The 16,946-nt window shown below is 38.6% G+C and overlaps 2 protein-coding genes across 8 annotated transcripts in view; one reads left to right on the top strand and one right to left on the bottom strand.

Moving 5' to 3' along the window:
- The window catches only part of TNNI3K (TNNI3 interacting kinase), a 265,756-nt gene that overhangs the window by 192,226 nt on the left and 56,584 nt on the right, over window positions 1-16,946 (top strand). The gene's annotated exons all lie outside the window — the stretch shown is intronic.
- On the bottom strand, window positions 974-14,966 carry LRRC53 (leucine rich repeat containing 53). Its single transcript, XM_070592130.1, has 4 exons — window positions 14,859-14,966; window positions 11,748-12,563; window positions 6,273-6,788; window positions 974-3,598 (listed from the first exon to the last, which is right to left on the bottom strand). Exons 1-4 carry the CDS (start codon window positions 14,944-14,946, stop codon window positions 1,242-1,244), a joined length of 3,777 nt encoding a protein of 1,258 aa, XP_070448231.1. The 5' UTR covers window positions 14,947-14,966; the 3' UTR covers window positions 974-1,241.

Below are 16,946 nucleotides of genomic sequence, written 5' to 3'. Positions count from 1 at the left end.
AAAATAAGAAAGTTACATCATTGCTGGCAATCCTGAATAGGAAAGAAAACAGAAGCTAGGTGGGACATGTAAGCAATATTTACATTGTTCTAATAGTCTTTTAAGCTTTATATGTTGCCAAATATGGATATAAAGATACAGACACTTAGATATAGAGCTAGGGGCAGAGAAAGTTAATTACCTTTGCAACTTCTTTTCCCACTAGGAAACGTGAAATACTGTATTATATACCATGAAGGTTTGTTTTCAACATCTTACTGGGAGATCAGTAAGAAAATTGTTTGAGTACATCTCTGTCTTTCAAATGTGTGGCTTTGAATGAGAGATGCTTATTCTACTATTGCTTTTAAACTAATATTTATAAGGATGTTTAATTCTTGTGCACAAGGAGGAATACTGACAGCAAACAACAGTGGCATGCTAAATTCAAGAGATCAAACCTTGAAAGCTTATATGCTAATGGGTAATTTAGTTTTCAAAATCTAAAGTTAATAACAATTGGCAATAAATCTCATTAAAATTCCTTTTGTTCAGGATCCATTGTGTTCTTGAAGCCCCATTTGTTCTTCTAAAATGATTGAAGACGAGATCTCCACCTAGTGGATTTACAGGATTTTACAGATCATACAGAAATGTCCTACTACCCCTGGAAGTACCGTGATGTTTTTTTCTTAGAGAAATAACAGGTTTTAAAAACTTCTACTTACGATTTAGGATAATTGTCAACAGAACGGTTGCTAATGGTTGACATATACCAATATGCATATCAGCTAGACTATAGTTAACAAACAAAGCTCAATTTTTATTTTCATAACATAATTAGGAAAACAGATCAGGCACAAGTATGAATATATAATCATCTGTGTACAAAGCAATATTGTAATACCACTAATTGAGATGTGTATGGTAATTTCCATAAAATAAACATCAAGTGTAAATCTGCTCAAGTATTTTTTTCTTATTTAATCTTCCATTTGCTTAAGGCTTTTTTTTTTTCTTTTTTTAGTTTGCTTTCTTTTCCAGGACTAGGCAAAACTTTTCTTTCCCATTCCTTAGAAAAGCAAATTCAATTAATTGTGTCAAACATATCTTGTGTCTCCGTCTTTGATTTTTGCATTATATTCAACCACGTACTTTTATTTCATTGATAACAAAGAGTTACCGGGATTTTTTCCTCCAAAATAATGCATTTGAAATGCACGCAAAGGCTAGGGGGTGTTTGTGTGTCCTTTTGAAGAAAGCTAAAGTAGAAAATGATTATTATTTGAGTTATTTTGTTCACTCGGTTCTGCCTCTAAAGGTGATGGATTAGCATAATCAGCAGATGGGGGAGACAGTGCAGGTTTGGGAGCCGAGTTTTCAGCTTCATTTATTCTTCTAGGAATTAGAGGCATCTCATTTTCTGCCTCAAAACTGAAGTCTTTTAACTCTGGTAAGAGAGAGAATGCTTCATGCGTCTCCACTGTCATTGCATCTTCTTTGTGTGCACTGTTATCTTTATCTGCTTGAGTATTTTGAACTTCTCTGAAAGTATGCATATTACCGTTAATTTTAAGATCTGTTTCACTATGAGGTAGTCTATTTTCAGTTCCGTGGAAACTCGTGGTACTCAAATCCTTAGCTATAATAGTCGCCTCAACAGAGCTTGAATCATGTAATACATGTTTTCCACTTTCTCCATTTTCCCAGGTTTGCTGTTTTTCTTTTGTGGTACCTCTTAAAGTCATCTGCGTGGTCCTACTTAATATACTGGAATTTGCCTTGCTTTCATCAAGCATGTTTTTCTCTTCTTTCCCTGCTATTTTTATCTCTAGTGCTTCAGTGCTGTCATCTCTAAGCAATGCGTTTTCCTTTTCACCACTATCGGTGAGATGCCCCATGGTTTGAGCTCTGAGAGAAGCACTGATATCCTCAGGAAGCTCTAGTCTATCATGGTATAGAATAGAATTTGTCTTCATGAATGTTAGGTTGCCCTTGGATTGTGTCCGGGGAATGGGAGAGGCATCATAAGTGTCAGTTTTAGGAAGGTTTTTTTCTGCAATATTTCCCTCATCCATAATACAACTTTCCACAACTTGATGTGATGTTTTGGGTTTTATCATTAGTGGTTTTACTTCATTTCCAAATTGTTCACGACTTAAGTGTTGCTCTACATGTTGTAAAGTTTGATTTTGATCCAAAGTATGTTTCTTGTAGGTGTCAGTCTTGTGGCCGCCTGCAAGTTGTGTTTGATTCCCCAGGGACAAAGCAAACTGGTTCAGCTCACTGGTCTTTGATTTGTCCTGCTCCATGTGCTCAGTGGACTCTGGTGCCCCTTGATCAGTAGCCTCCCGGGAATGGCAGGATGGTAAAACATCACTTCCTGTATTTTCCCAGGTAGCTGGTAAATAACTAGGAACTTCCAATGCAAGATGAGTTGCACCTTCCACTTGCTCAGTTGGGAGTTGAGAGTGTGAATGCCCATATTCAGGTACGATGGGTGTAGGCTGAAGCAATGTTGATGGGTTTCTACCAGGAATGTGACCATTAGGCTGACTGTTGCCTTCCACAGAGCTCTGATTGACTACAGATAAGTTGCTAGCATTGAGCAGAAGAGCTTTTTTAGTGTTTTTTTTGTAATATGGGGTTTGCTTTGGAGCATGTTTGAGAGGCAGCCTCTTTGAAGTGAGTCTAAAATAGTTATTACTCTCTGGCTGTTGGGAAAAATCAGCAGAGGACACAAGGTTTGTTTTGGCTTCTTTCTCAGAAGCTTTGGATAATTTATTAGGAGGTAACGATGTTTGTTTGCATTTATTTGGGAGTTCTGGCAAGGATTTTTCGGGATAGACTCTGATTTTTCTAAAAGGGTGTAAATTTAATTTTATCCTTAAATTTTGTCCTTTAATTTTCCCTTTAAGGTCAGATTGAATGGTCTTCCTCTTTTTCAGAATCTGTGGATCAGTAAGCCATTTCCCTCCTTTGTATCTCTCCTGAGGATTGCTACGATTTTTGAGATCCAATTTGGTCAGGTGGTTACTTTGATTTTTCTGCCGTGTCCAATGGGTTGATGCTTTGGATGACATCACCAACCTATTTTTTTCTACTAAATCAGGATCATGGAAGCTAACCCTCTTAGGGGAATATGTTTTCTTGATTTTTGTTGATAACCCCAACAACTCCATGTTGTTCTCACTCGTAAGGAATCTTTCTATTGCACTGTTAATTTGGATTTGCTCTTTCTTGGGTTTTGAATGTTCTTGACGATTTGGCTTCTTTTCTTTCACATAATCTTGAAATTGATCACAGGGCACATATTTACAGATGAGAGAATTGTTTGGCTGAAAATACCTAGGCCTACTCCAGTTTAACAGTCCGCAAGGATCATCATATTTTGATTCATGTTTTTGTAAGATCTTTTGTACATAGTGTTCCTCAGGCTCACAAGGCTTGGATGATGAGCTTGTAATAAAATGTCTCTGCCTGTGAGGTTGTAAGCCATTGTCTTCTTTTTCTATTGGAGGCTGCCATGATTCATTTGTTAAATGCTTTTCAAGACTTTCTCTTGCCAAGGCTGAAGCGGATGTTGCATATCTTCTACTAAATGTGTCACTGCTGATATCTGCTGAACAATAAATGCAGGAATTTAGCACTGAGCAGAGTTTTATTACCCCAACCAAACAGATGCTTAGAAATCTTATGCAAGGTGCAAAAATGGCTCCTCTGATTAAACAATTCTTGAATATTTCCTAATTTTTGACCAAACCCACAAATGACTTTTGGCTATTTGGTGTGTTTACAATGGCAGTCTTTAGTGCCTCATTTTAATCAGTTGTGATACTGACTTAAAAGTTGTGGATTTGAAATAAAAATGTTCATAGCTGTATACCTTTAGATTAGTTGTTGATTAGGTTAGCTTTAAATATGAGTAATATCTAAATTCTTCTCAAATGGCCGTAGTAATTTTTTTCTTCATTTATTTCCCACTTGGAACTAAATATAAGGAAGAACATGATTTAATATTGAGTAGTGTTCAGGTTTCAAACAGAGAATAATCTCAACAACCAAAGAGAAATACTTGTGATACTGTTGGTGTCATTAAAGAAGAAACCATATCTGGTTTATTTCCCACCACATAATACAGTATTCATTAAATATCTGTTAAATAAATAAGTGTTTTGGAATATGGCCTGGTCTGTGTTGCAGGAATCTCTGTCTGGAACTTTTAAATGGTGCATTTTAATATAATATTAATGAAATATGTTAAATAATATTAATGACTAAGTAATAGTAATATTTACCATTAATTGAGCATACACTAAGAGCCAGGCATTGTGCTAAGTATTGTATGTTCATTATCTCATCTAATAATCACAGGAGACCTGATCCATTGGACAGGTCCTATTATCCTATCACTGGTAGAGATGAAGGAAGAAGCTTAGAGAGACTGAATGTTCTCCCCTAGTCATGTGTCAGCTTAATGACACAGGCAGAACTTGACCCAGGTCTGTCTGATACTAAACCCTATCCTCTTAACCACGATACATATTAAGTTTAAAATTACATCTTATCACTGTACTTTCTCTTGTTTTGTGAAATTTTGTTTTATCCAGAGGAGGAAAGAAGTATTTCTGTCCAGTGATAGAAAGAAAGACATGAATTAAGCCCCAGGCTAGCATCTAATTCTAATCTAAGATCTGCCTTAAACTTTTTGAGTGACCTTGGAGAAGCCATTTACTCACTGGGTGTCAAGAGATTAGACTTAGATGGGAACTTCATGTGGATACAAAATTATTCTGGGGAAAGAATTTGTAGCCTTTATCAGAGTCTAAGAGAGCTCTGTGATTCGAAGATAAATATTAAGACTTTGGATTAGATCACCTCTAAAGTCTCCTTTTCTCCTGAAATACAGATTCTGTGTGCCCAAGGGAGAAGACATAATCAGAGTGAGATTGCCTCTTACTGACTTCTGTTCTGGAGCAGGTGTGGCCTTAGTTGCTTTCTCCTCAAACACCTGTCCTCTCCAGCTTCAGTACAATGCCGGGCATGAAACAGAATTTCAAGTCTTTCTTAAAAGTAACTGTATTAATTTGACAAACCAGTGTTCTCTGTGTGAAACAAGGGACTGGGTTTTAAATGGTTAAGAGACCACATTTCCTTCCACCTAGGAGTTTCCTAGAGAAAGTTAAGGCGTTGGACAAAGCCAAAAAGAAACATCTGCCTAAGGTACGATTCTATTGAAAGGCTAAGTGCTTATTTCTTTATAAAATAAAACCAATCTGATCTGGTTTCTATGGCAGATGTTTCTTTTGTCGGCCATTGCTCTCTTGAGTCAAATCATCGGTTCCCAGAAACTGTTAAGAAGTAGAGTCTGGGGAATGCAATGGAGTAAATTCACATCCTGCCTTATGCCACACGTGAAATAACATACAGTTTCATTCTTTTCCAATTGTCCCCAAATCCATCCTGAGATCCGGATCCCCATGGTAAGAATTTCTTGGTGCAGCACTTCTGTCGTTCGTGTTCTGAGAGAAAGCTCTGCTTGTTGTGAACCAATTCAAATAAATGACAGGAACTCCTTTACAGAGCAGCTGTCAAAGTTTTCACTGCGGAGACTGAAAGCATTGCCTTACTGTTCAGGAAGGAAAAGGAAGACATTTAATTCATTGCCTCCACCTAAATATTGACATCGCCCACATACCGTGGGTAGATGTCATGGCCAGATTCACTTGGCTCCCAACATGGGACGATGAATTAAGTCCTGACTTTCCCTGGACTGGAAAGTTATCATCCCTGACAGCTCAGCAAGCAAAGTGTGTGTCTTGACATCATTCCTGAAATGAATCACTAGCATTAGAAGGCCCATTCCTCTAACATGTCATGCTCTGGGAGGGTTGCTTACTGCAGAATTGGCATTAGAACTCGAAAGATGTTGGATTGGAAGCCGATACTTAGCCTCCCATAAATCTTACCAGCACTATTGCTATTTAAAAGGCTTCTTTTTTTAAAAAAAACATTGATAGCTGTTAGGTCACAAAATTCACTGTCCAACAGGTGCAAGATGTACTCTCAGCTCCTGAGGGTGAGGAATCTCCATCGACACCTCACCCCAAACACACAGACACACACACACACCTGTGAGCACACATATACACACAGGTTCAGTATTTTTAGAAGAGGAATAGATTAGTGCTACAATGATTTGGGGGGCATTCCTCTTTTGAGGAAATTAAAAGAGGCCACCTCCTTCAGAGGTATTTAAACAGAGTTGGATTTTCTAAAACAAGGCGACTCACCTATTATTCTTGTTACATGCTGTGGCAGAGTTTGAGGTTGAACTTCCCCAGGCTCAAGATTCCTTAGCTTTTCAACTCTCTTTGGACAACCTCTTGTAAGTAAGCCTGCTTCATTAAAAGCTGCCGTATTCCCAGGAGGCTCTGAACATCCTGACTGTAGCAATCTGCCACCAAGGCAGAAGAAAGTGCTGTCTGCCCCGTGGTCCTTCCCTTTCAGGTTTCTAAATGATCCATCAAGGGCTGTGGACTCAGAGGCCAGTGCTGCTTGATGGCTGCTTTCCTGTAAAAGTGGCATTTCCTTTCTGGATCCCACAATGGACGTGACCTTTATCTCGTTTTCCTGAGTTAAGTGGCAGTGACAGTATCCCTTAGCGTGGTAATTTCTTGCCTCATGAACACACAAGGATTCATCAAAGGTTCTGCAACAAAGGTTTTCTGATGTGTGTTCATTTGCTTTGCCTTGTTGGAGTTTCCAGTTAAATAGAACTAAACCTAGGCAAGTGAGACCAACAGCTCCTGTGACAAATAGAGAGACCATTAAAAGATAACATCACAGGAGAAACATATAAATCACCAAGTGTGAAATCCACAAATATCAAGGTTAATGGTTTAAAGGGCATCGGAATGCGTGGGAAGTCCATCACCATGTGGAAAAACATTGGTCCAGACAGAGGCTGCTTAATCAACATTGTTCTGCTTTCTAATTTGGATCTTTATCTGTATCTGTTAAAAATTATAAGAAACAATACCATCTGGAATATCTTTGGTAGAAAAAAGCTTTCTTTATGGACTAAAATTCATTCAAGATAAAATAATTCCTGCATTAAAATTCTTTTTCTGCCTATGGCAAACCAGTTTAATTCCAAATTTCCTATTTCTTAATCCTGTAATCAATCCCCCAAATAGACCTCATTTAGTATATACCCTGAAATTCTCATATACCATAACCTCCTCAAAAAGAAAAATTGATTCTACATGCTATTGCTATATTTTAATCATTCCTAAAGATCCACCCCCAGCTCAGAATACGTCATTGGATTCCTATTAGCATAAAGGTCAAACTGCTTGACATTCAAGACACAGTGCAATCCGGCTATAACCTCCCTTATTTTTCATTATTTCCCCCATTCAAATACCATGTTTCAAACTCTTCAATTCATTAGTCTTAAAATGTACTTCTAAGGCTTTCTGTGTGCTCTTGGTGGTGCTTATAATACTTTATCCTATCTCTGCTTATTGGGATTTTATTTATCCTTTAAAATCTAAATCAATACCTCCACATTTCTTGATACCTTTGCTGTTTTTTCCATCTTGCAAAGATCACACCCTTCTATGAACTCCCACAATAAAATAATTGACATCTAGTCTCAGACTGCCTGGTCCTATCATTGCGTGTTCTATGTAGGTATAGCTTACTTTCTGAATGAAAGTGTAAAGGACAATGTTTCTCAAACCGAAGTGCAGAGTCTAACATGTTTTTCCCCCACAGTTTCCCATCTCAAGAAGTGGCATCTTCAACCACCTAGATGTTCAAACCCACGTCTCTGAGTTATACCCCGTCTCCCTCTCTGTCACAGTGATTTCCCTTTTTCCTTGGCACTTATAACAGTATAAAATTATTGTGTTCACTTACGCATCTTCTTGTTCACCGTCTGTCCTCCCCTGCTAGAATCAAGCACTGTGATGAAGAGAATCTTTTCAGTCGTGTTCAATATTGTGTCTCCAGTGCCCATGACTCGGGTACAGAGGAGGCATTCCAGAAATGTTTATTAGATATTTTTAAATAAGCAGAAGAAATTCTGTTTATAAATCCTAATAATGAAAAGTGCTAAGTGGTCTAATCCTACAAATCCCCAAAATGGTGATCAGGAAGACATGGTGTCAGTATCAGTTGAGTTAGGGGCTCTGTGTTCTAAGTCCAGCTCTGCCTACAACTTGCTGTGTGACCTTGGGCAAGTCAGCTCCCTCAGAGACCTCAGCTCCCTGACTCTGGCAGTGAAGACATGCCTGGATGAATGAGATGTGAATGAGATGATGTCAGCCTCTTAGGCTCATTGATTGACTGCCTCATGCCTGATTCTCTCCACTGCAGACAACTTTAGTGGAAATGTGACGGTAATTTTTGAACTTGAAAAAAAAAGGGAAGGTGTCAGGCATAGTTATTTCACTTTTTCTGTTAAGATGAAGATTAACTAAGGAGAATAGCAGTTTCTGGTAAAATCCTCCAACCTTTGTGCAGTTTAGCAGATCTTAAGGTCTTATAAGCCCCATTTTAATTTATTTGACAACAATACACTGTTGGAGAGTGCTACAACGTATTGAAATAATTTAATTTTTATTAAAGGCACAGATTTTTTAAAAGTAGTAGCAAAACTCCTACTAATAAAAACATTTTTATTGCCAGATCCTAGAATTTGAGTTATTCTAAACAAAGGTTTTAGTTTTAAAATGTTAAAAACATATGAAAATAATAGTTTTAGAAAGACTCTATCGCTTACATAGAGTAAGAAAACTCAAGATTCAGCGCTCTCTTTTGACACTTCTTGGGCAAGCTTTCTAACCTCTCTGAGCCTTATTTTTCCTCCTCTGTCAAATGGGGATAATCAACACCACTCGGAGATTAAATGACGTCATATATGTGACGTGTTTAACACAGTGCTTTGATATAGTAAGGTTCAATGAGTGGTCCTTGTGATTTATGGTTGTGATTGCTGCTGCTGCTGTTGAGGTTTTGTATTGCCCTATTATGTTCTAGAAGACCCAGCCGTTAGGAAAAAAAAATCAAAAAAACAAATCATTAAAAGAATACTTTGTATGGCTGGTGCATCTACTAAACCACGTAATAAAGGAAAGAAAGACCTAAATCTTCTTAGATACATGCAGCAGCCACTGAAATGAGAGTAGGCATAATCTGATTATAGGATAGAGTTTCTCTTCTAATTGTGTCTAATCGGCAAGGAACCACTGACTCCCCCGCTGTCGATGCTGGAGTTGTGTCTGTATCGTGTGACCACTCAGCTGTGGTCACCATCTATTAGTGCAGAGAGCAACAGCAGCAAAGGAAACTTGCAGGCAGGCTGAACGTGCTGTTCGGATGGCTGACGTTTCATTGCCGTGGGCATTGTTGCTATTTTTAAAAAGTACTCTAACAATCTTTCTGAGTTGGAAAAACAAAACAAAGCAAAAAGCAAAATTAATGATAAGTTCTCATTGAAGTATTGGAAACAAGTTACAGCTTCATGAAAGCATTCTCTTTATATCCACCAGGTCACAGAATGGGAAACATCAAGATGTCAATGTTTGGTGCCAAATAACCACTTTTAGTTTTAAATTCCCTGAATATAATTATTTATATTCCTTTGAATTGTGATGATTTATCTATAGCTGAAAAAGAAAATGGAATCAGAGGCCAAATTATAGTTCTAAGCCTTTTCCCTACAACCTAGAGGAATAGATAATTGACTAAACTTTTACTTTAGAAGGAGTAGAATTTTAATGGAATAAATTGATATCAAAAGTCAGAGTTTTTTTAAAAAAAGAATCTCTTTTAAAAATATTACCTTTAACAATTACTCAATGAAAGATACGTTAGTATGATAATTTCACACCTTAAATCTAACATGTATATAATCATATTTATAACTTATCAGAATTTATCCATGCATATTAAGCTTCCTATCATTTTGACAAAACCTGTGGAATCTTCCAAAACTTCTATTTATCTCTACACAATGCAGTTGATAAGTTAGCAAAATCTTTTCTGAAAATAGACGCAAAAGATACCTAGAAGATACTGAAAATTACCCTATTGTAATGTTTCCAAAACAATGTCCTGTGAAGCACTAATTCAATGAAATCCTGAGTGAAAAAAAGGGTTTATGGTCAAATAAAGTTGAGAAATGCTCCATATTCTATCTTCCTCTTAGAGATTCATAATGCTTATTAGAAAATTAGAGGCAGTGAGAGATGCCGCAGTAACGAAGTCTGTTTCACTTTGTTTAATCCAGCATTGCCCAAATCTATTTGAACCCCACAGCATATTGCTTATATGTGCATCTGTGTGTGTTTTTGTTGGAATATCTATTAATTATCCTCTCGAACTAGTATTCTAAGAAGCACATTTAAGGAAAAATTCTCTGCTGCCATATTGCTTTTGTGTTTTATGGTAAATTATTTCTCAATACATATAATTACTGACATGTTTACACAGTTTTTAAAACAATTTATCTTTCTGAGAACATTTGAATTCACTTCCAAGTGAGTTTGATTATTGTTAATGGTAGCTCCATTGTCTCAACCTGATGTTGGTCTCCATCTATCATGATTAAAGTGTAATGGTCAGGAGTTAAAAATCTGATGTTCAATTAATTCACTGGAAACCGGCTATAGAATAATTATTTGTAGCACATGTTCAAAAGACATCAGTTCAGTCTTGGATGCCATTTGTGAGCCTTTGGTTTTTCTGCTTTGGGTCCTCCCCCCCGGCCCCCCCCCCCCCACACACACAGGTGCACAATTCTCATCACCATAGTTACCCACAGGTGCAGAGGATTTCACCATGCACTGAAAGCATAGGTGAAAAACACACATGGAGGTTGATAACTCAAGAAATCTCATGCATATTTGGTCTTCAACTAATCACACCAAGCATCACTTTATGTCATTCATCCAGTGAGATATAATGATAGCTGGTGCATAGTTTAAATTTTTTTTAATTACCCTCAAAAATTTAATGGGTTGAACATTATCTTCTCCTTAGTCAGTCTGGGGAAATATGGGCCAAGTTTTTGAAAGAGTTGAACAAACAGAAATCTTAGAAGAACTCAAAACTCCAAACAGGAGGAAATCAAGACACAGAACGGTCAAATAACTTGCCCAAAGTCACATGGCAAGTAAGAGCAGAGCCAAAATTCAAATGTAGGTAGTCCAACAGCAGAGCTCATGCACTCAGTCGCTGTGCTATACAAGCACTATAGAGTAGGATGCGTGTGGCTGTCATAATAGCATCTCCCCATGCACTTGGTAAAGCCCACTGATGCTTACTACACCATGGAGAGGCACACAGATGAGTGCCTCGAGGAAAGGGACTGGGTCTCAAACTCCTTTAATCCCTGTCTCCTAGCGTCTTAATGGATGTACCAGTACTCCTCGGCGAGTGGATGATTGATGAAACACAGATACTCTAGGACAACTGAAGTCTAAATAGCAAATGAACTTACGATCACAGTGCTAGTTATACCAGGACTAGAGCTCTTGAGTTCTGGTGCAAAACCCTTTCCTCTATGTTAGCTTCTCTGCAACAGGAAATTCTTGCAACCTGTGCCAAATCAGCCAACATCATCCCGCATCTACTGACAACCTCTCTTCCACCAGCCCTGGCAAGTTTCCCCAGCTGCCTGAGAAAGGCATCATTGAGTGTAAACAGGCTTATGGACAAGAGAAGGGAAAAGAGGAGGGCACTTCTCCGTGGCATACCTGCAAGGCCAAGGACAGTCAGCAGGGCCACATCCGGCCCTGGGAGGAGGGCACTTCTGTCCTTTAGAACCAGAGTGAGGTTGGGAGCCTTGGAATCACAGTTGGTCTCAGACAGCCTTAGCACACTCTTTGCAGCGACCACGGCTGTGGTGGCGGGCTGACAATTTAAGTCCTGGGCATTCCTGAGCTTGTGGGCAGAAGACTTAATGTAGCTTCTTAAAAATCGAGCGAGGGGGTGGAGATCACAAGTGCAGCTCCACTGGTTCTTATCTAAGCTCAGAAGGATTAACTGCTTCAGTGGAGTAAAAACATCCGGCATGTGGGCCAACCTATTTCGGGAAAGGTCCACTTCCTGCAGTTGAGGCAGGGGCCGGAAGGCATCTTTCCCAATGTAGGAAATAAAATTGTTAGATAAATCCAGATGCCTGAGGCTGTGGAGATGTGTGCCTCCAAAGGAAGTGTCTGTCAGATTAGCGATCTGATTCCCATCCAGCTGGAGCCGGGTCAGGCCCCTGGTGTTTCGGAACCAGGAGCCCCGCAGGGTGCGAAGGGCGTTATTGCTGAGCACCAGCACCCGCAGGCTGCAAAGCTTGCTGAAGGTGTGATCAGTGAGCGACGAGCTGGATATTTGGTTGTGCTCCAGCAGCAACGTCCGCAACTTTGCGAGGCCATGCAGGGCATCTTCCCGAACATCCTCGATGCCATTTCTGCTCAAGGAGAGCAGGGCAAGATTAAACAGGAGAGACAGATTTGTGCTCTCTATAGAGGAGAGGTATCCGTCAGTGAGGATTAAAACCCTCGTGGTCACGGGAGCTGCTGTGGGGAAGAAAAGCACAAACTAGAAGCAAGGTACACGCAGGTGGGTACAGTGGAGGGCACAGATAATCTCTACCCTCTGAGCAAGCTTATCACCTGGGTAAGGACAATATGCAAAAGGAAGATAATTCTCTGATTCCTTAGTTGAGGGGGAAGCCAGCTCTTTATCAGAATGATGGATTTTCATATTCTTTGTTACTATGTCATATTTGTTTGAGAAACATAAACCCATCTGTTCCTTTAGATGTCAAAGTTAATTCGTTGTTTGGGATTATCATCATTGATGTTTTCTGAAGGTGGCTTTTTAGGCTTCCTCTCTGTGGGGCTGTGTACTGACCTGCTCCAGCCCTGCTGGCCCCGTACAGATTCACCCAAAGCCGCTTCTGCGTCTGGCTTCCTAAACAGTTTTCCACCAGCAATGTATATTTATGCTGTGAAGTCAATCATCTTTTCTCTCAAACATAAAGGTGTGGGTTGGGGTTAGGGGAGTGAGAAGGAGCATTGGTTTCTGCTTTTTAGCTCCAGGCTAAAAGTTGGCAACTTGGTAAGGATCTATATTCTCTCCAGACAACCCGAGGATCTGTCAGTGGGGTTCTCATTATAGTCTGGGCCTTCTTGGCCTCCTGTCTATTATCTGTTCCCTCCAATGAAGTCCATCATGTGATGACAGGTGGTACTCAGGGCTTCCAACTGTTAAATCCCTTCACCATAATCACCTCAGCGCTATCACTGCTCTGTCATTAGAAATCAAAGCACTTTAACTCAATAAAGATGTATTATAATCAGGAGTTATTGTGCCACATCTTTATCATGCTAAAATTGTTTTGACTGCGGATGACAGTGTCATAAGGATGGAAGAGTCCATTGTCCCTGGGAGGTCTGCAGGTGATATTAGAACAATCGACCATGGGAGAAGCAAATCACTATTCCCTTATGAAATTCAGACAACACCGCTGAAATAAAGAGATTAAAAAAAAAGTAAAAGACAAAGGATTTTCAGAGCGCCTTCCTTTGGAAGAATTGCTCCCATCTCTGCAGCACAAGCGAGTGTAAATCACGGTATTTTTTGTAGTACGTATTACTGATTATTTGAATTCTATTAATTCTGGCCGGTTTGGCACTTTGTTCTTATCATCATTGTTTTGGCATGGGTTGAGGGAGTTTTGCTTTTATGGGTCCCCCATCCTCTAGGGATTTGTCAACCCTGAGGGAGCAGGCTATTGTTTCTGTCTGTTGCTTCTTGTCCAGCAGTAGACAGAGTCTCCACTCACAAATCATCCATTTAATTTTCAGTGTTTATGAAATCTAACTTCGCAAATGTGTTATTCTGTAAATGAGAACAGAGATACAGTTGCAGAGGTGCAGCAATGTAGATGCACAATGTTTCTTTCTTGCAGACATCAGCTATCTCTGATCAGAAAAAATATGTAGTCAGGAAATCCACTTGAAAGGATGAGAGTTTAGGGTTTAAGTGTTTTCAATACTGATTGGAAACACTATGCAACCAACTAGCCTTGAAGCTGTCTCTCTTCTGTCAGGGATGACAATAACAGCTACCTCTTAATTCTCAGAGAGCCATAGGATTTTACAAATAAAAGAAATCATCTTCTTTCACTCCATCTTAACTCAGACTTGTTTCTGAAAATTTTCTGTTGGCAGGGCTTATAGCTTGTTTATCTTTCCTTGGATATCAGGATGTAAATCACATTCTCCTCAAATTTGTTAATAAGGTGTCTTATTAAATTGTTGACTTAAGCAAGCAATATGTAATGAATACAGGCAGTGCATCTTGTTAGCATTTCTACAGCTCATTTGCCACCAATAAAAAAAGACCAGACTTTCAAAATTAGATGCACTTTGATAATAATCTGTTTTGCTGGTACATCACTTAATCTTACTAATGCTGAACAATTGCAGTTCAGATTTTCGATTCATTGATATTTCCTCCAGCCAGTGGTAGGGTTCAAACCTGCACAAAGTGTGGACAAAAATATAATTAAAGGGATCTATTTTTTTCTTTAATTAAAAAAATGTGTGTAGCTGCATGAAATGGTGGCATTCTTTTGTAGTGGCAAAATATCTCAATTACCTCTAAATGTCTTAAAACAGCTTTGGTGAGACCACCAGGAACAGGAAAATGAAATAATATTATCATTCTTTAGTCACCATGCAAGGCTTACTCTTTAAAAGTTTACCTCTTTCAGGCTGAGCCTAGAGAGCAGTAGTACAATGAAAGGCATGGCAACAAATTTGCTAGGTACATGAAACACTTTTTAGAGTTGTCGGTTTTATTACCTACTATATAGGTTAGCTGGTGACAGAGGGTCACATCTTTGGCACACACAGCACATGACGCAGGACAAGCCACCACCAACCGCAGCATGATGGCTAAGAGTATGAGCCATCCACCTGAAAGGAAAGTAGACACAAGGGCACGTCATGATGGTGGCAGTTATTATCCGTGACTTCAGTATGTTCAGCTCATAGGCATTTTGATGATTTCTGCTTTTTATTGAGCACCTTAGGTTCTCACAAGGTGTCAGATAAATGAAATGGCTAGAATCCTTAATCTGTATGGAATTTAAACCGAACTGTTAAAGCATTTGACCGTAAATTCAGAGATCTGACATCCAGGGCACAGCCATTAATATCGATTATTAAAACATAGTTACTTTGTAAAATACTTTGCAGTATTGAGCTTTTGCACACACATTATCTTATTTAACTCTTTTAATTCTGCAACCCAATTTGAGGCTGAGAAAACTGAAGCTCAGAGTGGTTCATAAACCATCCAAAGTCACACAGCCATTTGGTATTTAACCTCAAGTCTATCCACTCTTAGTCCAGTGTTCTCTCTGCTGTGCAGAAGCTCATCTCAGGCACTGCATTTTCTATGATTGCAACTGAGTATTCCCCACGGATCTAGATGCCACATTTAAAGAGGGAGTATGAAGAAGAACCAAGATCACAAGATCTACCTGGCTTTGATTCAGTTCTGTAATGACCATCTTAGAGAATACCATCTGAGAGAAATTATTTATTTTTTCTTATTTTTTGCCTTTTCATGTTTAAAATAGGAATAATAAATGCCTACATAAAGAGCATTGTAAGAGTTACATGAAATGCTCTAAGTGTTTAGTAAATGTTAAATTTTACCATTATTTTGTTGTTTTTTCAGCCCTCCAATGAAATATTAACACCATTTAGATTTAATGTTCAAAAAAAGGCCATTCATTTATAATGTATTCCCTGATTAATTGAAAAAAAACTTGAAACAAATTATAAGAACCCTCTACCCATACAATAAGATAGTTTGAGAATTAAATAAAATATAAATAAAACATAAAATTATGAATACTATCCTCCGGTCAACAAGTATTTCTTGGACACCTTCTGCAGGCCAGGCACTGCTCAAGGCCCTGGGGATTGAGGAGGGGACAACAATGAATCCCGGCCCTCATGGGTAGATATCCTATGAAGGGACATAAACAATAAGCAAATAAAATTGAAGATTTGTATTAAGTCACCTGATGATAAGTGCTATGGAATAAATCAAGCAAGAAAGGGAGTAGATAGCATTAGCTTGGGGGTTCTAAATATGGTAGACAAGGAAAAACTCTCTGATAAAGTAGCATTTGAACAAAGACCTGGAGAAGGTGAAGGCGCTGGGCACTCCAGATGGACAGAATGGCAAATGCAAAGTCCCTGAAAGCATAGAGTGCTTGGACTGAGGAGGTCGGCATGGTGGAGTACACAAGAGGAAGAGACAGCCAGAGAATGGCAGGGGCAGGCTGCTCTTACTATTCTTACAGATGAATGCAAGGACTTTGGTTTCTCATCCAAATAAGATAAGAGTAATTGGAGGCTTTTGTGAGTGGCATTGCTTGATCTATAGTACATTTTGAAATGATTCTTTTGGCTACTGTGTTGATTACTATAGCTATGTAATATAGTTTGCAGTCAGTGAGCATGATGCCTCCAGCTTTGTTCTTTCTCAAGATCACTTGGCTATTCTGTTTTGATTCCATACAAATTTTAAGATTCTTTATTCTATTTCTGTGAAAAATACCATTGGAATTTTGATAAAGATTGCACTGAATCTGTAAATTGCTTTGAGCAGTATGGACATTTAACCAATATTAATTTTTCCAATCCATAAGCATGGAATATCTTTCCATTTATTTGTGTTTTCTTCAATTTCTTTTATCAATGACTTAGGGTTTTCAGTGTACAGGTCTTTCACCTCCTTGGTTAAATGTATTCCTAGGAATTTTATTCTTTATGATGTAATTGTAATTGGGATTGTTTTCTTAATTTCTCTTTCTAATAGTTTGTCATTAGTATATAGAAACACAACAAATTTTTATATATTGATTTTTGTAT

This window comes from Equus przewalskii, chromosome 24 (assembly GCF_037783145.1).
Source record: "Equus przewalskii isolate Varuska chromosome 24, EquPr2, whole genome shotgun sequence".
Lineage (NCBI taxonomy): Eukaryota > Metazoa > Chordata > Mammalia > Perissodactyla > Equidae > Equus > Equus przewalskii.
Note: the sequence above shows the minus strand (reverse complement) of the source record. Positions and strands in the feature narration are given on the sequence as shown.

Coding starts and splice junctions, on each gene's coding strand:
- LRRC53 (XM_070592130.1), bottom strand. CDS start 14,946: ATGCTGCGGTTGGTGGTGGCTTGTCCTGCGTCATGTGCTGTGTGTGCC. Junction 12,564..14,858: donor CCAGCTAACCTATATAGTAG/GTAATAAAACCG, acceptor TCTTCCCCACAG/CAGCTCCCGTGACCACGAGG. Junction 6,789..11,747: donor GACTGTCCTTGGCCTTGCAG/GTATGCCACGGA, acceptor TATTTGTCACAG/GAGCTGTTGGTCTCACTTGC.